Consider the following 26,891-nt stretch of genomic DNA (forward strand, 5'->3'; position numbering starts at 1 on the left):
GAAAATGCCTTTAACTTCAAAATGGGGCTGGTGGTGGTGGTGGTGATTCACTTATAATGGAGAAAAAAAACTAGAGTAACAGCAGTGAGTCTGCAACTCCAGGGCCCTCTTGTCAGTTTTCCATTGAAACTATTTAAAAAGACAGCAGCATTACCTTACACTAAAAATCTATACTCAGAAATACAACCATGTCTGTGAACCTTACACTAAAAATCTATACTCAGAAATACAACCATGTCTGTGAACCTTACACTAAAAATCTATACTCAGAAATACAACCATGTCTGTGAAACTCTAAAAAAGGATGAGGGTCAGCTAGTTTCAAAAAAAAAAATCAAGTGTTTGGAACATACAACCCAAGGTTGGCAATAGGTATATTCAGAAAACGAATGTACAAAAACCACACAAGGATATAGATTATACAAAAATACAGTGATTAAAATTATAACATTATAATTATAAACATACTTGAAAAATATTTCAGCCTAACCAATAAAACTGAGGAGGGATAAAGCCTGGTAGTCAAAAGAAGTTGCATGGAAAAGCTACAGCCTAAAGAGGGCACTAAATTAAACATGATTTTTTAATGTAAAAGGGGAGATAAATTCAGAGTTTTCTTCTGGGGCTACAAGAATATCATGTCACATGGATGGAAGAACATGTTCTGCTCAGCTTTGTGTAGTTCAATTTTTTTAAAAAAAAATTTTAATGAGATTCTTGTCTGCTTACATTCTTTTTTTTTTTTATGTATGTATGTATGGCTGTGTTGGGTCTTCGTTTCTGTGCGAGGGCTTTCTCTAGTTGTGGCAAGCGGGGGCCACTCTTCATCGCGGTGCGCGGGCCTCTCACTATCGCGGCCTCTCGTTGCGGAGCACAGGCTCCAGACGCGCAGGCTCAGTAATTGTGGCTCACGGGCCGAGTTGCTCCGCGGCATGTGGGATCTTCCCAGGCCAGGGCTCAAACCCGTGTCCCCTGCATTAGCAGGCAGATTCTCAACCACTGCGCCACCAGGGAAGCCCCTGTGTAGTTCAATTTTAACCACAGAGGCATATCTTAAGGAAGACTGCCTTGAGTAGCATCAAAATGATCAGGAGAAAATACAGGAATTAAGCTTAGATGCTTTGAATTGTATCCCCCTTTCTCTCATGAGGGGAGACAGAAACATAAGCTCTTACAAGTGAGTAGGGATAAAGAATTTAAGGGACTTTAATTCTGGGTAACTGCCCCATCAGTGGTATGCTACGTAGAGCAGATAAGATGTAAAATAAAAAACAAATATAGTATATTAACGCATATATGTGGAATCTGAAAAAATTGGTATAGACGATCTTATTTACAAAGCAGAAAAAGAGACAAGAGACGTAGAGAACAAACGTATGGATACCAAGGGGACCAGGGCAGGGTGGGGGGAGAGATGAATTGGGAGACTGGGATTGACATATAAACACTATTGATACTATGTATAAAATAGATAACTAAAGAGAACATACTGCATAGTACAGGGAACTCTACTCAATGCTCTGTGGTGACCTAAGTGAGAAGGAAATCCAAAAAAGAGGGGACATATGTATACGTGTAGCTGATTCACTTTGCGGTACAGTAGAGACTAACACAACATTGTAAAGCAACTATACTCCAATAAAAATTTTAAAAAAAAGAAAAAAGAAAAAATCTGCTCACAGATAATCAAAAGGTGACCATGGTAAGAGAATTAAAAGTCATTCTGAAGAAGAAGCAGAATCACTCTTTTCAAATGCTTTTTGTTGGGGGGCAGAGTGTGAGGGGCCCAAGCAGAGCACAGACTCTTTTTCCTTTGTTCTAAATGCTCTGGGTAAAATCCACCCATTTCATTGCTTCTGTCACCTTTTGTTAAGCTCAGAAACTGCACTGGAGGGGCAAGTTTCCATTTTCTGTTGAGTAGAACTACTCTGTCTTTAAGTCAGAAAAGCCCTGGAATCGACCACTGTTTCGTTGCCAGGAAATTTGGCATCAACAACTATAGGAATCCTGGAGTACAGTACCCTGGATTAAAAGCCTGACTGCTTTGGAAGTATGAGAATCATGATTTATTATTCCATAATAAATTAGTAAACGGAGAGGAAAGTAATCAGTCATTTCAATTTTGAGAAAATTTCTATAGCTGAAATAAGGCATTCAACATAAGACTTACACTCAAGAAATAGAATATGTCAAAAAAGACCTTATTGTTGCTGAATCATTTGAAATTCTCTACAAAAATTCCAAAACAAGTGGAGGTTTCTAGAAGAGGGTCACACATGAATTTAAATGGAAATTAATTTCTTCAAGAACCTCCTACTTCATTAGGATTGACTCAGAGGAACAGAATGCTACCCACACTTTACCCCTTTATCCCCTTTTAAAAATCAACAGCTTGTTAAGGTATCAACAAGTAGAATAGGGTTGGCTTTCCTTGGTCCCTCTCTCTCCATGTTCTCTATTCCAGAGAGCCAAAGTTGATTCAACGAGAGAGAAATTTCCCCTTCCTCTTAGAGTTCTTGTGCCAAACTTCCCTGGCAGTGAGCCTTCTCACTCTACTGATTCCTTGTGCATTCATGCTGTACAGCTCTTTGTGCTCATACCAAACATAATCTGGGGCTGGAGGCAGGTCTAAGATTAAGTTGGTTTATACTCGCCTTAATATAAAACGGACTTGGTTGCATTTCAAATACTTTAGGTTTGTTTTACATAACAGAACCAGTTGTTAGGATGGATTTTGTCCTAGTATTTATCTTCTTCTCAATCACTCAAAGGCTTAATTGACTGTTCAGAGATCCATTTCAGTCTCTAAATTTCCCACCCTTCTCAATCACCTGGAGAGTAACTTAACTGGTTCCATTAATCTTGACCTATGCATAATGCAGCAAGCGGGATCTAGCACCTTTAGCTCTCAAATTCCAGACCTTAATCACCTCCCCCTTTCTCAGCCCCAAACTCTACATAAAATTTCTACTAAATCTATATATTGCATTCCCCCCAAATAAATCAGTGGTGTAACATGTAAAATTGCAACTTGGTAGATCTAAAAATAATTATTTTTCATAAAATTTCAGAAAGGCTATAATGATTAAATATTTTAAACAACAACAATAAAAATGAAGAAGAAGCTGGAGAGTAAGAATCTCTAAATCCTCTTTAGGTGAAGAAGATAGTCACATCCACCTCAGAAAGAGAGGCCAGGGAGTTTTAATAGGTATAAAAAAGGTACACAGCAAAACTAACTAAAGATATAGGACTTCTGCCGGATCAGCTTTACTTATGTTGAAGATTTTTAGTTATAAATGTGATATATTTGAAGACGAAATAACAAGACAAGAATTCTAAGGAAATTTAGCAACTTTCTTCTGTACTTTTATATGTATAAGTATATATATTATCTACTCATGTACATGTTGTATATATAGCTTATTTATACTTTACTAGATGAGTACAGTCATGTAATTGAATACTTTGTCAATGTGTTTAGCTGGAAATGGTGAGCCAGCTCTATTCTGGTTGTGTCTGGCCTGCTGGAAAACAAACACTGTAACATGCTATTGTCAAATTACAGTTCAATAAAGGAATATAAGATAAAAGGTGTGCTGAGCTGACTGATGGAAACTGATACCCAAATATATACAAGATGGACTTCTTTCGCTGCTTTCCCACTTTTTAGGTGGTGTTTCAAATAGTTTCAAATCCTTGAAATTAATTTTTAATTCAGCAGTCCTTGTGTTAATATAAGATTAATTAATATTTAAATGTACAACTAAATTATGTCAAATAGGACAATTTTGTGATTTTTAAGAGACATAATAAATGGCCTACCTGATGCCCTATAATGCCCTATAATACATAAAGCAGAAAACGCCCTATAATACATAAAGCAGAAAACTCTTACTGTTGTATTTTACTAATATACAGTTGTAAGATTGCAATGTCACAGAGCCTTACTCATTGATAAAATATCAACAGGAGTTCTTATGACAAAGATACTACTGTGTATCTACTTTTGAGAATCAACTATATTTTCCCACCATAGAGACCTTTTCCCTACAGGTGGTCTTAGGGTAAAGATTCATTACCATTACTGATATTTTAATTATCAAAACATATAGCAACATGCAATGCTTCATTTTGAATTTGAGACAACATTTCAGTTTGAATGAAACTTTATACTTCTCATAGAGATAAAAGTTCTTCACTAAAAAATGACAAAAAAATATAATGGAAAACAATCATTAAAAGGATGAAAATATTACACTAAAAATATTCACTTAATGTAAAAGAAATCAGTAAAGGAAGAACAGAGAAACAAGAAAGTCATGAAACATAAAGAAAATGAAAAATAAAAGAGCAGATGTAAACCCAATTATATCAATAATAACATAATTTGTGAATGAATTAAACAATTTAATCAAAAGGCAGAGATTGGTAGACTGGATAAAAAAGCTAGTTCCAACTATATGCTATCTACAGGAGATATGCTTTAGGTTCAAAGATACAAATAGGTTGAAAGTAAAAGGATGAAAAAAAGATACACTGTGAAAAAAGCAACCACTACTAATATCAGACAAAACAGACTTTAAAACAACAACAAAAATGTTATTAGAGACTAAAAGGAATATTTTATAATGATAAAAGTATCAATCCATCAGGATGATATAACAATTACAAATATATATGTGCCTAGAAACAGAGCCCTCAAAATTCATGAAGCAAAAACTGACATAACTTATGGGAGAAACAGACAATTCAACAGTAATAGTTGGAGACTTCAATATCCAACTTTCAACAATGGATAGAACAACTAGGGAGAAGATCAACAGGAAATAATTAGACTTGAACTACACTATACACAAATTAGACTAACAGACATCTAAATAAACACTCCACTCAATAACAACAGAATATACATTTTCTCAAATGCACATGGAACCTTCTCAAAGAAAGATCATATCCTAGGCCATAAAACAGGCCTAAATAAATTAAAAAGAATTGAAATTATACAAAGAATGTTCTCCAATTACAGTAGAGTGAAATTAGAAATTGGTAACAGAGAGTTATTTGGGAAATTCACAAATATGTGGAAATTAAACAGCACACTCCTAAATAACCAATGGGTCAAAAAAAGAAATCTAAAGGAAAATTAGAAAATACTTTGAGACAATGAAAATGAAGACGTAACATACCAAAACTCATGAGATGCAGCAAAAGTAGTGCTTATATAGGGAAATTTATAGTTATAAATGCCTACATTAAAAGAGAAGAAAAATCTCAAACCAACAACCTAACTTCTATCATAAGACCGTGGACAAAGATAAAATTAACCTAAAACAAGTGGAAGGAAGGAAATAATAAGGATTAGAGTGGAAATTCATGAAATAAAGAATAGAAAAATAATACAGCAAATCAATAAAACCAAAAGTTAGTTCTTTGAAAAACTGAATAAAATGGACAAACATTTAGCTAAATGGACTAAGAAAAAGAGAGAAAACTAAAATTACTAAAATCAGGGATGAAAGAAAGGACATTACTACCAACCTTATAGAAATAAAAAGAATTATAAGGGAATACTATTAACAACCGTGTACCAACAAATTAGATAACTTGGATAAAATGGGCAAATTCCTAGAAGGACGCAAACCACTGAAGCCAACTCAAGAAAAAAGATATAATCTGAACAGAAGAGGAGGGATCTCTTCAAAACTCATTCTATGAGGCCAGTATTACCTTGATAGCAAAATCAGACAAAGACACCACCAAAAAGAAAACTACTGACCAATATCTCTCATGAGTATAAACACAAAAATCCTCAACAAAATGCTAGCAAACTAAGTCCAGCAATATATTAAAAAGTATTATACACCACAAGCAAGAGAGATTTATCCCAGAAATGCAAGACTGATTTAAAATCCAAAAATCAATTAATAAAATACACCATATCAATAGGATAATGGACAAAAACCACATGATCATCTCAATAGAAACAGAAAATGCATTTGACAAAATCCAACACCCCTTCATGATAAAAACACTCAAAAACTAGGAATAGAAGGGAATGTCCTTAATTTAATAAAGGGCATCTAAGAAAAACCTAGAGCTAACATCATAATTAATGGTGAAAGACTGAAGTCTTTCCCCCAAGCTCAGGAATAAGTCAAGGGTGTCCACTCTCTATGATAGAATATACCACTTCTATTCAACATTTCACTGAAGGTTCTAGACAGGAAATTTAGGCAAGAAAAATAGATAAAGGGCATTCAGATTGAAAAGGGAGAAGTAAACTATCTCTATTTCCAGATGATATGATCTTATATTTAGAGAATCCTAAGAAATCTACTAGAAACTATTAGAACTAATAAACAAGTTTAGCAAGGTTTCAGGTTATGAGATCAATACACAAAAATCAATTACAATCACCATTGTAAAGCAATTATACTTCAATAAAGATTTTTTTAAAAATCAATTACATTGCTATACAGTAGCAATGAACAAACCAAAAAGGAAATTAGGAAAACAATTCCATTTACACTAGTTTAAAACAGAATAAAATGTTTATGAATAAATTTAACAAAAGAATTGCAAATTTTATACACTGAAAACTATAAAACATTGTTGAAAGGAATTAAAGAAGACCAAAATAAATGGAAAGACAGCTGTTATGAGTTGAATTGTGTCCTCCAGAAAGATGTTAAAGTACTAGCTCCCAATACCTGTGAATGTGACCTTATTTTGAAATAGGGTCTTTGCAAATGTAATTAAGCTTAGATGAGGTCATACTGGATTAGAGTTGTCCCTAACATGATAACTGGTGTCCTTATATGAAGAGCAAATTTGGAAACACACACACACACACACACACACACACACACACACACGGAAAATAGCATATGAAGTTAAAGGCAGAGACTAGAGCAATGCACCTACAAGCCAAAGAACTCCACCAGAAGCATGGAGCACATTGTCCATACTGCCCAGAAAGAACCAAACTGCCAACACTTTGATTTCAGACTTCTAGCCTCCAGAATGAGAGAATAAATTTCTGCTTTCTAAGATATCAGTTAGCAGTACTTTGTATGGCAGCCCTAGAAAACGAAAAGAACATTACATGTTCATGGATCTGAAGACTTCATATTGTAGTCCCCAATGTGATTTACAAATTCAACACAATCCCTATCAAAACTCCAGCTGGCTTCTTTGTAGAACTTGACAAGCTGATCCTAAAATTCATACGGAAATTCAAAGGACTCAGAATAGCCAAAACAATCTTGAACACCCAACAAAACAAAACAAAGTTGGAGGACTCACACTTCCTAATTTCAAAACTTAGAACAAAGTTATGGAAATCAAGACAGTGTGGTATTGACATAAAGTTAGACAAATAGATCAATGGAATATAATAATTGAGAGACCAGAAATAACCCTTTACATTTACAGTCAGTTGATTTTCAAAAAGGGGGTCAATACAATTCAGTAGGGCAAGAATAGTCTTTTCAACAAATAGTGCTGAGGCAGCTAGATATCCACATGCAAAAGAAAGAAGATAGACCACTACCTCACACCACATATAAAAATAACTTGAAATTAACCAAATACCTAAATATAAAAGCTAAAACTATAAAACTCTTAGAAGAAAACATAGGCATAAATCATTGTGACCTTGGATTAGGCAATAGTTTCTCAAATGTGACACCAAAAGCATAAGCAACAAAAGAAAAAATAAATTGGACCTCATTAAAATTTAAAAATTTTGTGCTTCAAAGGACACCAAACAAAATTAAAAAAAAAAAAGAATGTGAGAATATTTTTGCAAATCATATATCTGACATGGAACTTGTATCTAGAATACATAAAGAACACTTAAAATTCAACAATAAAAAGACAAATGACCCAATTTAAAAATAGGCAAAGTATGTAAAAGAATGAAATTAGAACATTTTCTTATGTCATACATAAAAATAAACTCAAAATGGATTAAAGACCTAAATGTAAGACCAGAAACCATAAAACTCCTAGAAGAAAACATAGGCCAAACACACTTTGACGTAAATCTTGGCAATATTGTTTTGGATCTGTCCTCTAAAGCAAAGGAAATAAAAGTAAAAATAAACAAATGGGACCTAATTAGATTTAAAAGCTTTTCCACAGCAAAGGAAACTATCGACAAAATGAAAAGAAATCAATAAAATATAAAACATAAAGCAACAGAGAGAATAAAACAAAGTTGTTTCTTTGAGAAGATGAATAGAACTAATAAAACTCTCGCTAGCATAATCAGAAAAAAAAATAGAGAAGATTTGTACCTTTTTTAAAAAAAACTTTTTATTGTGGAAAATTTCACACATGTATACATGTAAAGACAATAGTATAATAAACCTGATGTAACAATCACCCACTCAATACATGGCCAATCTTGTTTCAACTATACCTCCCCTTAATTCTCCCATCCTGGATTATTTTAAAGCACATCCCATACATTGTATTATTTTATCTGTAAATATTTTAGTTTTTGACTATGCTTATGACTAAGTAGATAAACCTATATGTTCCGTGTCATGATGCTAAGAATAAAATTTAATCTGTAAATGTCAAAAATGTCCCCAACGGTCTTCTTCCCTTCCCCAGACTTAAGAATTAACCAGATCAACAGCCTGAACCTCATGAAGCTAGACAGTTTCTCTAATTGCCAGAGGCAGAAATCCTGTACCCCTCCCTCTGAGGAACAGACTTCGGGAAGGCCTAGTCTGGTCTTGTTGAAGAATGGGAAACTGACCTTTGATTCACACTGATTGACAGTGAACATTGAGGCATGTCCTGGGGTTTGTACCTGGTAATTGTACCTGGTGAGCAGGCAGGCACATAGCCAGAGTGTCTCTAAACCACTCACCCAAGAATGATAAACATGACCTGTTGGGATCCTTGTCCTGATCAGGTGCTATATGTCAGCTTCACAGGCCAGAAAAACTTAAACTTCCAATGAGAATATGCTATGTTGTCTTCTGTTTTACTCAACTGTCTCCATATGGATACGTTTTTGTATCTTTTGCTGCTAAATAAATTTCATATTGTTTACCTGTATGGTATCTTCTCTTCAATACCATCATGGCTCCACTGTGACACCATGCACTAGTGTCAGAAGTAGGACTGATATGAATGTAGAAGACTCTAAAAGATACATGAGAGAATTCAGGGAACTGAAGGGAAAGTATAGCAGGCCCACGTTTGGCATCAGTCCATAAAAACTTTGGTGTAGGTGACCAGAGATCAAGTGTTTCAATGGGGTTATGCACACAGCCTAACCTATGCAGGGACCCTGGGCAGCCTAGTCCATGGAACTGAAATAAATCACAGTCTAAAAGGAAGGGGGGACTTCCCTGGTGGCGCAGTGGTTAAGATTCCGCCTGCCTATGCAGGGAACATGGGTTTGAGCCCTGGTCCGGGAAGATCCCACATGCTGTGGAGCAACTAAGCCCATGTGCCACAACTACTGAGCCTGCGCTCTAGAGCCTCTGAGCCACAACTACTGAGCCCACGTGCCACAACTACTGAAGCCTGCGTGCCTAGAGCCCGTGCTCCGCAACGAGAAGCTCACGCACCCTAACGAAGAGTAGTAGCCCCTGCTCACCGCAACTAGAGAAAGCCCATGGGCAGCAACGAAGACCCAGCACAGCCATATATACACATATACATACATACATACATACATACATAAATAAAAATTTAAAAAATAAAAGGAAGGGAGCCAGACTTAACAATTTTCAAGTTGCCTCTATTGGCAGGTGTTTCAGAGGTTCTTCAGTGGGAACTGAAACAGGAAATGGCTCGGCTGGTACTCTGGTGAGAAAAACTAAGACTGAAACTGCAGATTCCAATGTCTGGGGCAGAAACGACTGGAATGGTAATGATGGGGGATGAGGAGAAGGTCCCAAGATGCCCTAGAGACTCTGCTGAACCAGAAGGTGGCAACGTTCCAGGCAGAAGACAGATCTCTGTCAAAGTTTTAGGCATGAGAAGATATGACAAACAAGCTAAGAAATGTTTTAAATTTTCATCAATGGTTGTCCCAGTTGGGGGCAGGGGAGTATGTGTAGGGAATATCACAGGCAAAAAAACAAGAAATTTTTAATTGTGGGGAAGTAAGTTGTAACATGCATGAGTTCCAGTCTTTGTTTTCACAGACCTTTCTTCTAAGACAGAGCTGTACCTTGAAGCTGTGTGTTTTTAGCCAGCAAACTTTTTTTAAAAAATGGTGTTCAAAGATATATTCTTAGAAGTCATTTCCTATTTGGAATAGATGTTTCCCAAGTGGAAAATTAAGAGTACTTGAGACATGAAGTTTCCATTGGTAAAAGTATTTAAGAAGAAATTCCTTAAAACTGTTCAAAAGATGGATGAATACATGTACTATGTTAGCCAGGTACGAATACGGGACTATTTGGGCTGTGTCTGAAAAGTTGCAACATATATTTTTCATCATTTCAGTATGATCCATAGTCCCCATATACATGGAATTGAAATGGTCTTGAGACAATTTAATTGAGGGATTAAATAACTGAATAACGTATTCAGATATAATTTTGTTGAAGTGGTGGATAACTTTGGTGGATAGGAGCCAAATGAAATAAAGGGAGAAAGTCTGGCTTCTTTAAGGTTAAAAGTCTGATAAATGTCCCCTGTGAGGAGAGACAGTTATCCCTGGGTCTCTCACTCACCCACATTCTTGCTAAGTATGCCAAGAATGCAAGGCCTTAACAATTTCTTAAGGTGTATTTGCAGAGAGAAACCTTGAGGGATGAGGCAATGTCTCCCTTGAGAAAAAAGCAGGCTTGCTTACTTCTGACTATAAATTGGTACATTCCCCAAACTCAGAGTTCCTCTCCTGTAACACAACTCACTGCCTATGCAGGCATCCATCTGCGCCCTCAGCAAAACTCCTCCTCCCTTCCCTAACGGGACTAGGGAGCAAGGAGGGAACTGACTCAACATGCTATCTGTGCCTAGAGTACTAAAATCCTTTGTCTCTGACCCAGGTTTCTTGTGTCTTCTGCCAGCATTCATGAAATAATACAGGCAAAGCTATTACTTCATAAGTAGGGTAAAATCAAATCCAAAGCCCAACACCTCCCTTTACCCCTTTTGGTTCAGTTTAAAATATTCCACTGAGGCCATGGCTTCTATGTTGGGGGTAGGGTGTTTGTATGTGAGTATGGTGGAGATATGGTGTTTGAATAGGAAACCTCTCCCCAACTTCCTTCCTTCCTTCTTTTTAGTAGAAAAAAAGAACCTGCACTACTCAGCTCCTGAATGAAAAAGAAAAAAGACAGAGAGTGAGGGTGAGTCCAAGGTGACCTGACCTCCTCTCTCCAGGAAAACATAACCCTTCACAGAATTTACAGCAAAATGGTCTGGGGCAGCAACCCATGGACCCCTCAGCAGTGGTGCGTCCTGTCAGAAAAGAGATGCTCATTGTTGCATATATAAAATGATAACCTCTAGTGTCACCAGCCCCATAGCAGAGAGCTAATCTGAAGCAGTTAAATTCTCTGGAAGGCATGGGATGGGGCCTCCTTTGGCAAACACCAGGTAATTCACAATAAATTGCTGGTCCAAGTCTCCGCCCAAGTGCAAACAAGAAGCCCAATGTTTGGTTGAGCTGTATGGATTTTGGCAAACCATAGTCCACTCATGGGGAATCTTACTGAGCCCAATCCACCAAGAAACCAGTAAGAAAATGACTTTGTGCTCACCTCTGGGGAGATCAGTTACCACAGAATGAAAAACTGGAGAACCATGGGATGTTTTAATCTATGCAAAAGTTTGGATTTTTGCACTCAAGCTCTGTGGCTTACAACATGCTAAATTTAAATTCTCTTTTGAGTTAGTTTTATGTGAGATTAAAAACTTCTTGGGATGAACCAAAAGCAACTGGAACTTATTTATAAAGGTACTCTAGGATTTCTAAATTTAATGTGATATAAAACTACAACTGAAATAGATTACATACAAACATACAATGGCTTGTATGAATTAGTTCTTGTATAACTCAGACAATATTATGAACTATAGAAATTGTTCCATGTCAAATTTGGAGCAGTTTTTTAAATCTCTGGTAATTCTTGATATTATATGAATTACGTTTTGGGACATTTTAGATTGGCTTTTGGAAAGTTAGACTAATAAAATACTGAATTAATGACTATTTCTATTTAATTAAAGATCATATATGGGATTCTGCATATATGAAATTCTGAGATAGTGCGTGATGTTCCCCTAGAGGGAAGCTAGAATTTTGCTTTTCTTTTTTTTAGTTGGAATGCCAGTGAGATTGACAAAGGGAGTAGTCAGGACTTGTATATTCAGGAACCAATTCCAGATGTTTAGGCAGAGGGTAATAAAGAGAAATACATGCTTTAATAGGGCAATATATAGCATGGCACATTAAAATCTGTTATAGAGGGGAAAGTAATGTTTTCCTATAGGAACAAGATAAAACGAAACCTAATTAAATTAGAAATGTTAACATGACCCCAGGAACTTTTCTTTTACTCTTTCATGAAAGAAGTTCTACTCAAGGGCTCATCTGAAACAATACAAATGACATCCCTAGCATCCCATCTGGGTATCTAATACTATTCTCCCACTTCTGAGATGACTTTAATTCCTAATTCTCCTCAGGCACACATATCTGCCTTCCCTCTGAGGTGTGCCCCCAGGCTCTATATTCTTGATTATCAGATTATGATAAAGCTCTTTTGATGTTAAATTCATAAATAAATCTACTTTCCTAGGACTTCCCTGGTGGCCAAGTGGTTAAGCATCCGCTTGCAATGCAGGGGACACGGGTTCAAGCCCTGGTCTGGGAAGATCCCACATGCCGCAGAGCAACTAAGCCTGTGTGCCACAACTACTGAGCCTGCACTCTAGAACCTGCGAGCCACAACTACTGAAGCCCGCGTGCCACAACAACTGAAGCCCACGCGCCTAGAGTCCATGCTCCGCAACAAGAGAAGCCACCATGAGAAGCCCGCGCAGTGCAACGAAGAGTAACCCCCACTTGCCACAACTAGAGAAAGCCTGTGCACAGCAACGAAGACCCAATGCAGCCAAAAATAAATAAAATTTTTTAAAAAATCTACTTTCCTTGAAGGTTAAAGAATTTACATATTTTTAAGAAAGCCATTCTAGGGCTTCCCTGGTGGCGCAGTGGTTGAGAGTCTGCCTGCCAGTGCAGGGTACAGGGGTTTGAGCCCTGGTCTGGGAAGATCCCACATGCCGCGGAGCAACTGGGCCCGTGAGCCACAATTACTGAGCCTGCACGTCTGGAGCCTGTGCTCCGCAACAAAAGAGGCCGTGATAGTGAGAGGCCCGCACACCGCGATGAAGAGTGGCCCCCACTCGCCGCAACTGGAGAAAGCCCTTGCACAGAAACGAAGACCCAACACAGCCAAAAATAAATAAATAAATAAATAATTTTTAAAAATAAAAATAAAAAAAAGAAAGCCATTCTAGAGTTCCACGGTAGCTTTTGTAGATTCTAGTTTTCTGGATTCTGGGACGTTGTTAGATTCTGATTTCCTCCAGTACTTGTTTAAAGTACAAACCTGAATTTCCATGTGTTAGAACTGTATTACTTTTTTCAGGAAGAGGAAGAGGCAACACAGGGTAGGTCAGAGAGAAAGTGGCTCTGCTAAAGCAAAAGCTGCCTTTCCAACTCCTGTAAATTCCACCAAGACCTCTCTAGCACCTGGAAACAAATTTCATGACTTAGAGTCAGGCAACCATCTTTATTGAAGGAACTCCCCTTTAGGAAAATGTTTAATTCTTCCACATAAGGATATACTTTGTGGGAAAACAAGGAACAAGGATTTGAAAAAGAATAAAAGGAATAATAATAAATTAATTTCTAAGTACCATACATCTGGCATATCAAGAAATAGGTAGCAAAGCTTCAGGGAAATCTTGTGAATATCAGAAAAATAAAAAGACCAGAAAGCACAAACATAAAAGAAATGGAGAGGAAAAAGTCCAAGTTAAAGCAGAAAAAAAAGTGTTCTAAGGATTTTTCAAAATTATAAAGTATTTAAAGACAAAGTACTTAAGGGCAGATGAAGAACCTCCTATAATAATCATCAGAATCTGAATAATAAACTGAAACAGTCCCCTTGGTACACTGTAAAGTATGCAATTTTAATTATGTGATTTTTCTAGCTAATTTCTGCTTCAAAAACAGTAAAGTACTTCTGCTTACAAGGTGGCAGAGACAAGAACTTTTCTGAACCTCTCATATGCACGTTGTCATCAAAATTTAAATTAGCAGAAACATGCCTTTGAGTTAAATCACAATTAGCCCTTAGACAGACCTATTTACTGAGAACCCACTAGGTGCCCAACACTAGCAGCATACACTAAACAACACTTTGCATTTGTAAAGCACTTTTTCCTTTTCAGGTTCTCACAAATGACATTTTAAAACAAACTATATTTGTTTTTCAGCATTAACTACACATGCTGAACACATCTATTATTAAAAATTGCTCCTACTCAGGAGTGCCTGAGGTTTTTTAAAAATAATTAATTAATTAATTAATTTTTTGTTTGGCTGTGTTGGGTCTTCGTTGCTGTGCGTGCGGGCTTTCTCTAGCTGTGGTGAGCGGGGGCTACTCTTCATTGCGGTGCGCAGGCTTCTCATTGCGGTGGCTTCTCTTGTTGCAGAGCACGGGCTCTAGGCATGCGGGATTCAATAGTTGTGGCACGCAGGCTCAGTAGTTGTGGTGCACGGGCTTAGTTGCTCCGTGGCATGTGGGATCTTCCCGGGCCAGGGATCGAACCTGTGTACCCTGCATTGGCAGGATGATTCTTAACCACTGTGCCACCAGGGAAGCCCGAGTCTGAGCTTTTAAAAGACAAAATATATCCAGTTGTACTTGTGTATATATATTTTACATAGTTATGTATGGAAGTCAATCAACAATGATAAATACAAACAGATTGACAAAATAAAACAATTTTCAGGGAACAGAAATGACACATTTGTTAGAAGATGTCCACAAATAATTAATTACTTGAGCACAATAAAGATATTCTCTTAATACTAGAGTTTCTTAAAAAGGATACTCATTACTTTCTAACCATCTGTCATCACTCCTCCCCAAAAAACTAATTAGGGTTTCCTCCAATCACACATTATAAATCATGCAAATGTGGATGGCAAAAAACACAGTTTAAAGAAGTTAACATTATAACATTTTGTATTTTAAAAATCACAGGCTTTAGAACTAGGCTTTCATTTTCTAATAATTACCCTGCTTATTTTTCTCATCTTTTCCTGATTAATTATTAGATATTAAACTTAGAAAATTAAAATTTAAAAAAAACTTACAGGTAGTAGAATTCTCCTGCAGCAGGAAGTTCCCTTTTCCGATAATCTATCCCAGAATCTAGCTGGACCGTATTACAGTAGTCCTACAATCCAAACACATAAAATATCTTTTTAAACAAATGGTGGCTTAGAATTATAATCTTTCTGCTATCCTATTTTTTTAAAATTTTCCTCAATAAAATAATGAGTTTAGGACAAAACAATAGAACTCATGTAAGAATCATAAATGTTGCAATATTAAACATATATTAAACCAAAAAATATCAGTTTAATAAAATTAAGATTTGTAGCATGCCTTCCTCAAACTTTGCTAAAACCGTGCTGTCAGCAAATTCCCCAAATAACTGCATTAGATTTTTTAAAATTCCAGTTTCCATTACTCTGAAGTGAGAAGCTGGAGGCTATCAGAAAAAATAACTCATAGGTCTTAAGCATCACAATGGGAGACAGACAGTCTAAGAAAGCTGCATCAGAACATTAGCATCCACATTTTAAACTGAATGATCATACTAAAGTGATGCTATAGGTATACCTGCCCTTCACTTCTAAATGATAGCCACTGCCCTTGTTCCTTAGCTCCCTCTCTAGCCATCAATGTCTTCAGAGTTCTTTCCTGCTATGAATGCTTCCATTCAACCTGAATGGTCCTGTGCCACTGCTGTCCTTGTCTCCTCCCAATTACTCTTTCCTTTCCATCCTCTGGGGTGCATGTATGCATGGAAACTCCCATACACACACACACACACACACACACACACACACACACACACACACCCCTTAAAATTCTTACTATGGAAGCAAATGAACTTTTACTACACCTATGCTGGTCAGCTGGCTTTTTGGGAAGATACACACACACACACATACACACAAACACACACACACACACACTCATTCCAGTAGAACAGTGGTAAGCAAGAGTTCTCAGAACAATTCAAGTAACATTTACAGGCTGACCTTTTTGTTTTCATTCGAAATAAAAATTGCATTAAGAAAATTCATGAGGAAAAACCGTATTTTAACAACTTTACTACTTTTATTAATGAAAAACTGCATTTGGAAGCTAAGGTAATTGTGGTGGATTATATTTTCCAAAGATGGCTGCAGTAATGTCTCCATCTCAACAGGTTGTGACGTTGATCTTCTAACCATCATGAAGTAGGGTCTAGGGACTTCCCTAGTGGTCCAGTGGCTAAGACTCAGCGCTTCCAATGCAGGGGGCCCAGGTTTGATCCCTGGTCAGGGAACTAGATGCCACATGCCGCAACTAAGAGTTCGCATGCCATGACTAAAGATCCCGCGTGCTGCAACTAAGACCTGGTGCAGCCAAATAAATAAATATTTAAAAAAAAAGAAGTGGGGTCTGTGCTCCCCACTTGAATCCTGTGGCTATGGTGAAAATGATGCTATACAATAATATCTGATGTGACATTTGAGGCAGCTTCTTTCTTGTTGGCTAGAATACTTGCTCCAGAACCCTAAACTGCCAGGTAAGCATCACCTGTCTGGAGGCAACCAGGAGAGCTTAAAGTAGCCCATAGAGAAGCCTTGAGATGACATGAAGACAGAGGTGTTGGAGCGGTCTCCAGCTGTTCCAGTTGTAGCCACTGTCATAGTGAGGGAGCCAGAACTGCCAGCTGAGATTTTCTCAAATCCCAGAACCACAGAAACCAGAAGGGATAATAATGTTATTTTAATTTTGCAGTCATTTGTTATGCAGCAATAGATAATCAGAAGAGCACTATCTGGGCACACTTGGGATGTAGCAACATTCTTCCTCCCTGAAATTACATCCTGGGTTGTACTGCTATGCAAGAGCTCTTCATCATCTGTACTACAGGGAAGAGATTGTACACAGTGGCAGCGAGAATGCATTTCCCCTCCTCCTATGCTACAGCTGCTAAAGGCTCAGGGAAGTAAAATAGGGTGATCAACCATCCCTCTGAGACTGAGAGGTTTCCCCAAGACTGAGGTTTTTTTTTCTGAAAGCAGCACTTTCAGTGCTAATACCACGAGAGTCCTGGGCACACTGGGATAGTTGGTCACCCTCGGAGTGAAGACCAACTGGCCTGGAAGGCTGGAAAAGCTACGGCATTTTGAGTAGCAATTGTGAATTAGGTTAGAATAAAATAATCCTCAAGAAGAGGCCGCTCCCCTGGGGAGCCTACAAAGCTAAGCTTTTTAACTACACATTTGAAGAACCACCCCCTGAAGCTAACAGAGTCACGCCACTGTGCAATGCTTGGCCTAAGCAGCCACTCACACCTCCCGAGCTCATCATCCCAAGTGGCTCAAACCCACCCTCAGGACTCAGGCCCTTAACTCATCTCAGCAGAAAGAAATACAGCATTGCCCAAATACATGCATCCCACTCTCCCATTGCCTCAGAGACCTGTAAAAAAAAAAAAAAGGTATAGCCATACATCTCTCTTCTTCTCAACTTTGAGTTAATGTAGGAAACCTGGGAAAGGAGACATTTCCTCCCCTGACCCCTTCTATAACTGGGGCTCAGCCACCCAGTGCAAAGAAAGAAGGAGATGAACTTGTTCAGGTCGCACTTCTTTCTCTCTCTCTCTCTGAGGGAAATCTGTCCTGGTTTGGTAAGGGCCAACTATTCATAAGCTACCTATAATACATACAGTATACTACATGGTGGAAAAGTATATTCACATAAGTGTATTTCCCCAGGTTCTCTATTTCTTTTAAACAACAATTTATCTTATATTACTCAATATTCCTAATTTAGTCAAAAATTATTCTTCTTTATTTTTTTGCTATTAAAAAAATAAGGCTAATGAAAGTTATACAAGCTTCAATTTCTCCTTCTGGGTAACGAACTTCTCTCTCATATGAGTGATTAAACCCTACCAAATGATTGCATTTGTACATTCACTAATCACCACCAAGGAATACCTAATCAGCAGCATAAGAACTATAACCGAAGCCCTTAGATGTTAGCCCTTAATTGTCTGAAAAATACTAACACTCAGTATATATTTTTAAAGAAAAATAAACCTCAAAATTTCTGATCTTATTCACTTAAGCTAGAGTCTTCAAACCACTGTGCAGAAGGGTGGAGGAAGGTGAAAACTAACTTTATTTCCAAGTTGAGGATGAATCTAGTCAAAAGGGCCTGATCTCTAAGCAATTTCCTAATTTCCAGGGATATTTACAAGACCTGTGACCTCTTACCACCATCCAATTCAAATGCATAAAACTAATCAGCCAGCAAACTGAATTTATTTTAAAATAGTTTGTATATTTATATATACAAAGGACAAATACAATTACACAAGCTAAAAATGCAATTAGGAAACTTGAGGAGGAAAAGGAGGCAGGTTAACGCACCCTTGGGAGCATATTCATGAGTCAAAGGCTTTTGACTTTGGAAAGAAAAATATACCACTAAAAGAATTGTATTCCAACAGTTTGCATTTTCCTCAAGATCTATTGTGTGTATTTTTAGCAATTCTTAATAATACCATTAGAAAAATAGCATCTCACAAAATAACTTTTTATAGCTTCCAGTCTGGCTTTTCCCTTCCCAGTTGGAACAAAAGAACAATAAATATAGTGGAGAAAAATCCTTTAAAAGTACAACGTATTAACCTCGCCAGCAAAGATTGAAATAATAAAGATTTGCCTCCCTTAAATACTTTTATTATAAAGTAATTTTTGCTTACTCTAGAAAATTTGGAAAAACAGAAAAAACAAAAAACAAAAAACCAATCACATAAATCAAAGTTTTATGTCTTATCTAAGTGCTGACATTAAATAGGAATTTAAAGATCTAAATTATTGGTGTTTTTCTTGACAGTATTCAACTGTTAGGTTTTTTTTTTTAAGTATTTGTTTAGTTATTTTTATTTATGGCTGTGTTGGGTCTTCGTTTCTGTGTGAGGTCTTATCTCTAGTTGTGGCAAGCGGGGGCCACTCTTCATCATGGTGCGCGGGCCTCTCACTATTGCGGCCTCTCTTGTTGCGGAGCACAGGCTCCAGACGCACAGGCTCAGTAATTGTGGCTCACGGGCCCAGTTGCTCCGCGGCATGTGGGATCTTCCCAGACCAGGGCTCGAACCCGAACCCGTGTCCCCTGCACTGGCAGGCAGATTCTCAACCACTGTGCCACCAGGGAAGCCCAAACTGTTAGGTTTTATACATTTTTAATAAGTAAGCATAAAAGGAAAAAAGGCTGAGACTTTTTCTAGTTCTAGGATATAAAATATTTTAATAGCTAAGATCTATCTTTTTGCTTAATTAGTAAAAAGTGTACCTTTTTAAACTAAAAAAGAAGACACATGCTTATTGTAAAAAATTCAAATATCAAACATATAAAATTAGAAAGTTTACCCCCTTCTCAGAAAAAAGTTTGCTTATCGCTTATATCCTTCCAAGTTTTTCCTTTACACCTAGAAATGATGATAGAAAGATAGAGAAATTGGGATCATAGTACACACAGTTCTAAGCTTAATCCTTTTTGGTACCTTAAAATTTCTGAGAGAAGTAACTATTTAAATACTGAAAAGCTATACTGCATACTGTACTATTTTGTTTGTTAAAAATACAATTCCATAAGTAAACAACAAGTAAGAGTACAAAAAAAGATACTGAACCAAAAAAAGGGTAGGAGACTGGGTGGGGATGTCTTTTTAAATTCTATTTATTTTTTGAGGCAGCATACATTCAAATATATATACTGAAGCAGCTATACATTCTGACAGCTGCTTCAGTCTCATTTAAAATAATCATGTGATACTACTTCTAAGATATCAATGATATATAAAAATTCAATACATACTTTTAAGCCTTTTATAATTTAAGTATAACAAATAGAGAAAAGTATACAAATAAGTGTTCAGCTCAATCAAGAAATATAACATTACTAACACCACTGAAGCCCCTTAGTATCCTCTTTTACCTTTCCAAAGGTAACCAGTATACTGATTCTATCTAGCATCATAGAATTTTGCCTGTTTCTGGAGCTTTATATAAGTAGAATTATATAGTATGTATTCTTTTGTGAGTGGGCTCCTTTATGGTTTACAAGATACATCCATCCACATGTTTTGTGTAGTTGTAGCTTATTGATTGTTGTATCATACCCACAATGTGAATATGCCACAATTTATTGCTTCATTCTACTGTTGATGGACATTTAGGTTGTTTCTAGTTATTAGCTCTTTCAAATAATGCAGGCACAAACATTCTTGCACATGATTTTTGGTACATATGTGCACATGCTCTTCCTGGATATATACTGCCTAGAAGAGTAACTGCTTGATCATAGGATAAGAGTATACTCAGCTTTAGTGAATATTGCCAGTTTTCCAAGGCGACTGTGCAACCTACACTCCCACCAGTAGTGTATGTGCATTCATTAGTATGTATTAGCTACGGGTATAAAGAAATACAATTGATTTTTGAATAGTGGCCTTAGATCCAGCAGTCTTAGAAACTCATTTATTAGAGTAATTTTTTGTATACTGATCTCCAGGATGATACTAAAGATATTCCATATATTTCATAAGTATGCTGCATTGTTTTATTCACAAAAATGTACACCTATGGTTTAACAAGTCCCCTGCAAGTTCAATATTTATTTTGAATCATCCTAACAATCATCACTGAATACTATATGCTGGGCACATCCCTGGTAACTGGAGATAAATAATGAATAAGATACAGCTTTAGCTCTGACAGTCTGGTAGAATTCAGATATTTTCCTCAAGTTATCATATTCTGCTCCTCCCAATCATAGACATAATTTTTCAGAGTTGATTAGTCTTCCACCAATTGCTTAGCTATGTGATTTTAGCCTGCTACTTAACCTCTCTGGATGTCAGTTTTCTCCTCCATAAAATAAAGGAATTGAATCATGATGCCTTTCAGTCTAAAATTCTTAACATTATTGCTGAAGTTCTCTCACTTCAGGGCTAAGTTCTTCTTTGGGCTTTTTGAGTTTTGGAGTCTACCTCAAGCCACCTCAGCTCCTTTGCTTTCTCGATCATCTCATGCTCCAAAGTAAATACAAACTTTTTTTTTCTCCACTGCCCCACTCCTCCTTCCCTGGCTACCCCAGTTGTCTCTGACACTTAAAACACCCACACCCTATCACTGTAGCAGGTAAGGTCTGTGTCTCTTTTTTTCAATCAATCAACTTCAGAATTTCTCTCCCCTGACAAAGGCAGGAAAGGAAGATATTTAACAATTGCGAAGTACCTATTATATGACTCAACTGTGTCAGTCAACTGAGGTGAATTTCTCATTATAATCCTCACAATAAGCATACACAGAACAAAGTAATCATCTTTATATCCCTATTTTACAGTTAAAGAAATGTATGAGGGAGGTTATTACTATTTTTTTTTTAATCACTGCCATGGGTTGAATTGTGTCCCCTGCAAATTCATATATTGAAGGCCTAATCCTAGTACCTCAGAATGTGACAGTATTTGGAGATAAGAGCCTTTGAAAGGTGACCGCGTTAAAGTGAGGTGTTTATGTGGGCCCTAATCCAATATAACTGGTGTCCTTATAAAAGGAGGAAATTAGGACACAGACGTGTGTGCACAAAGGAAGGACCATGTGAAGACAGAGGGAGAAGAGAGCCATCTGCAAGTCAAGGAGAGAGGCCTCAGAGAAAATCAACCCCATCAACACCTTGATCTTGGACTTCTAGCCTCCAGAACTGTGAGAAAATACATTTCTGTTGCTTGAGCCACCCAGGCTGTGGTGTTTTGTTATGGTAGCCCTATTGAACCAGTATAATCACTAATACTCTTGTCCCATTAATAAGCATACAGGAAGGCATTTTTTTTTTAAATATTAGCTATATTCCCTGTGTTGTACAGTAGATCTTTGTAGCCTTTTTTTTTAAACTAAGTTATTTTATTTATTTATTTATTTGTTTATTTATGGCTGTGTTGGGTCTTCGTTTCTGTGTGAGGGCTTTCTCTAGTTGCGGCAAGTGGGTGCCACTCTTCATCGAGGTGCGCGGACCTCTCATTATCACGGCCTCTCTTGTTGCGGAGCACAGGCTCCAGACGCGCAGGCTCAGTAATTGTGGCTCACGGGTCTAGTTGCTCCGCGGCACATGGGACCTTCCCAGACCAGGGCTCGAACCCATGTCCCCTGCATTGGCAGGCAGATTCTCAACCACTGCGCCACCAGGGAAGCCCAGGAAGGCATTTTTTAAAGAACAGTAAAAAAGGAAAGAATAGTTCTGAGATTAAAAAAAAAAAAAAAAAAAGCCAGGACTGAAGCTAAAAAGCACACCTACATATACTTGCTTCTAAGCTGAGCCACAAATCTTACCCTTTCTGCAGCTACAGCTGGAAGGGAAAACAGTTTTCCTTTGAATTCGTAGAGCTCCAGAGAGGCCACATAGTTTGTAGGTAGCTGAGCCATGATTTGCCCAGATCATTCTTGCCCCCAAATCCATGGTCTTCCCACCATGTCACACTGCTTTATTAAGCAGCAGCCACAGGTTCATTTTTCTTTCACCTTATACAATTTACTGTATTTTAGGGATTAATTTTTGCTCCCCAACTCCTCCATCCCTGTCCCAAAGTAATTACCTCTGCCCAGTATAAATATGCTAATTGCTCTTCTAGAGATCCATGCTGTATGATTCAATTTTTTTAAAATTTTTATTTATTTATTTGGCTGCGCCGGGTCTTAGTTGCGGCACACAGGATCTTCGTTGCTGCGTGTGGAATCTTCATTGCGGCACGCAGGATCTTTAGTTGCAGCATGTGAACTCTTAGTTGCGACATGTGGGTTCTAGTTCCCCGACCAGGGATCGAACCTGGGCCCCCTGCATTGGGAGCGTGGAGTCTTAGCCACTGGACCACCAGGAAGTCCCCATACTGTATGATTCTATTATGATTTCCTTCAGGTATTTAGTCCAAAACTGTGTACGAGATATATGCACCTATACTAAATCTACACTTTAATGGGTTGTATTACAGTAAACTTCCATTATGTAGGACATTTTCTATGTTTAAAGTGTCTGGCCAACTCATAGTTCACTGTTTTTATGACCTTTACTTGATCATCTAAACTGATGTTGTCAGTCTTGGAAGGTAAACTCCAAAAGAGCAGGGGCTGCCTGCTTAACTTGGGGCACAGCACCATATACTCATGGGCCCACAAAGCAGGACTGGAGGCCAATGATGATGATGATCTCCCCTCTCTCATGAGTAGAAAAAGGAAAGTACAAACTAATCTCTGATGATTACCCTCTTCTGCAAACTACACATGAAGATTCTGCTCATATTTTAAAAGGTCTCATAATAAGACTGCCATAAAACCAGTAAGAGAATTTGAGATATAAATAAGTGGGTCTATCTTTATCATCAACATCATCAAAGAGCAAACAGTGATATACGGGCGTACCTTGTGCCAGAAACCATTCTAAACTCTTTATATTCCTCTTAACCACTCTAAAAGGTAGGCATTATTATTAATATTCTCATTTTACAGATGGATAAGGAAACAAAGCACAGAGAAGTTATGAAACTTGCCCATTGTCAAAGAGCACAAAAGTGGTAGACTCAGGATTCAAACCCAAGCATTTTGGTTACAGTGTTCATATTCTTAACTACTTTGCTATGTTGCCACCCCAGGATATGTTCAAGCAACCAGGGCTCTTACTTGGATATACAAAGCAATGCAAAATTCATGTGGGCTTGTGGTCACCTTATCTTTGATAAAGGAGGCAAGAATATACAGTGGAGAAAAGACAGCCTCTTCAATAAGTGGTGCTGGGAAAACTGGACAGCTACATGTAAAAGAATGATATTAGGACACTCTCTAACAACATACACAAAAATAAACTCAAAATAGATTAAAGACCTAAATGTAAGGCCAGACACTATCAAACAGAGGAAAACATAGGCAGAACATTCTATGACATAAATCACAGCAAGATCCTTTTTGACCCACCTCCTAGAGAAATGGAAATGAAAACAAAAATAAACAAATGGGACCTAATGAAACTTAAAAGCTTTTGCACAGCAAAGGAAACCATAAACAAGATGAGAAGAGGACCCTCAGAATGGGAGAAAACATTTGCAAATGAAGCAACTGACAAAGGATTAATCTCCAAAATTTACAAGCAGCTCATGCAGCTCAATACCAAAAAAACAAACAACCCAATCCAAAAATGGGCAGAAGTCCTAAATAGACATTTCTCCAAAGAAGATATACAGATCGCCAACAAACACATGAAAGAATGCTCAACATCATTAATCATTAGAGAAATGCAAATCAAAACTACAATAAGGTATCACCTCACACCAGTCAGAATGGCCATCATCAAAAAATCTACAAACAATAAATGCTGGAGAGGGTGTGGAGAAAAGGGAACCCTCCTGCACTGTTGGTGGGAATGTAAATTGATACAGCCACTATGGAGAACAGTATGGAGGTTCCTTAAAAAACTAAAAATAGAACTACCATATGACCCAGCAATCCCACTCCTGGGCATATACCCTGAGAAAACCAAATTCAAAAAGAGTCATGTACCAAAATGTTCATTGCAGCTCTATTTACAATAGCCAGGACATGGAAGCAACATAAGTGTCCATCAACAGATGAATGGATAAAGAAGACGTGGCACATATATACAGTGGAATATTACTCAGCCATAAAAAGAAATGAAATTGAGTTATTTGTAGTGAGGTGGATGGACCTAGAGTCTGTCATACAGAGTGAAGTAAGTCAGAAAGAGAAAAACAAATACCGTATGCTAACATATATATATGGAATCTAAAAAAAAAAAAAAAAGGTCATGAAGAACCTAGGGGCAAGACGGGAATAAAGACACAGACCTACTAGAGAATGGACTTGAGAACACGGGGAGGGGGAAGGGTAAGCTGGGACAAAGTGAGAGAGTGGCATGGACATATATACACTACCAAACGTAAAATAGATAGCTAGTGGGAAGCAGCCGCATAGCACAGGGAGATCAGCTCAGTGCTTTGTGACCACCTAGAGGGGTGGGATAGGGAGGGTGGGAGGGAGGGAGATGCAAGAGGGAAGAGATATGGGGACATATGTATAGGTATAACTGATTCACTTTGTTACAAAGCAGAAACTAACACACCATTGTAAAGCAATTATACTCCAATAAAGATGTTTAAAAAATAAAATAAAATAAAAATAAAATAATAAAAAAAAAGAAAATTCATGTGAGCTTATTGGGAAGTTCTTGCAGTACTCTGTTAGCCTGCTGGGGAAAGTCCTACTTCTGTTGCTCATATGCTAACCAGGTAAGGCATCTAGTATTGACAATTATCTGGAGAAGCAGCTATACTGCAATGAACAGATTTGTTTATTTATATACAACCTAGCTCCATACAAAAATGATACAGGGCAGCGTTTTAGAGACTCCGTCCAGCTATATTATACCACACATAACAAACTGGAAGTTTTCCTACAGTGATTAAGATAACAGAAACAGATTTGGGTTTCAAGCCTGTTAAGTTCTATGAGACGAGGATCATATCTATGTTGTTTATTATTGTGTCCCCAGTACTTAGCACAGCATCTAGTACATAGTAAATGCTTGGTAAATACTGATTAACTGAATGGATCATTAGCAAACTCATCTATGTGCAAAGCTTAGGTATAAGTTAGTATGTTAGGAACTACAGAAAGAAGCCAACCAATACAGTCCTCTTCCCAAGGAACTTTTATGGGAATTGACTGAGCAAGATTCTTGCTAAAACTGGACTCAGCACGGATGGACACAGACATTGTAGGCCAAAGTTGAAGCCGAGTAGAGAATAGGGGTCAGAGGAGGCTAACTAAAGTATGGTCCAGGAAAGTCTTTGTTAAAACTCAGCTGAGACAGGAAACTCAGCCAAGAAGTTCTGTCTCCTCCAAGTAAGAGTTCCATCCCAAAGCAGGATTTCCTCACACCAAAGAGATAGAACAGAAAATATTTCCACAACCATAAAACAAAAGTCCTGGGCTATGTTGATTAGGCTGATTATACCCACCACAACCAATTCATGTAGCTTGGGGAATGGCACAAGCTAACTGGTTTAGGTTTGAATTTCTTAAATCAATGCAAGTGGCAGGGAAGATGGAAATACCCTGGTGAGTAGACCAGTGGTTCTCAACACTGGCTGCACGTTAGCTTTAGCTGGGAATTATTTAGAAAGTGCCGCTCCACTCCCAGGCATTTTTGCGGGGGAGGATTTGGTTGGCTGAATTTGTCTCTTGTTTGAAGCTCCTTCAGCGATTCTAATGGGCAGCCAAGGCTGAGAATCATTGGCTCAGCCTAATCAGGCCCCACCTCTGATCAGTTCCATCCAAATCAAATGGCTACACACAAAAGCAGAAAGATGAAATGGATTTGGGGGAAATAACCACAATGTCCACCACAGGTGGTAACTAAAGCCACAGGATGACAGAGGGTTGCTGTTTATGATCCTAGACTCACAGAGCCAGAGATTGGTAGCATTGATACCCTTCTTGTTTATGTTTGGATAAAGTGAGGTGA

The 26,891-nt window shown here is 37.7% G+C and overlaps 1 protein-coding gene across 4 annotated transcripts in view; it reads right to left on the bottom strand.

Annotated features, from left to right (window-relative positions):
- AFG1L (AFG1 like ATPase) overlaps positions 1–26,891 on the bottom strand; it is a 232,073-nt gene that overhangs the window by 67,157 nt on the left and 138,025 nt on the right. For all 4 annotated transcript variants that reach the window (XR_009005237.1, XR_009005236.1, XR_009005235.1 and 1 more), the window contains exon 8: positions 15,380–15,462. Coding sequence is in view for 1 of the 4 variants with exons in the window: in XM_007198446.2 (XP_007198508.2) it covers positions 15,380–15,462 (83 nt within the window). In the remaining 3 variants the exon portion in view is untranslated. The remainder of the gene's footprint in view (positions 1–15,379; positions 15,463–26,891) is intronic.

This window comes from Balaenoptera acutorostrata, chromosome 14 (assembly GCF_949987535.1).
Source record: "Balaenoptera acutorostrata chromosome 14, mBalAcu1.1, whole genome shotgun sequence".
Classification (NCBI taxonomy): Eukaryota; Metazoa; Chordata; class Mammalia; order Artiodactyla; family Balaenopteridae; genus Balaenoptera; species Balaenoptera acutorostrata.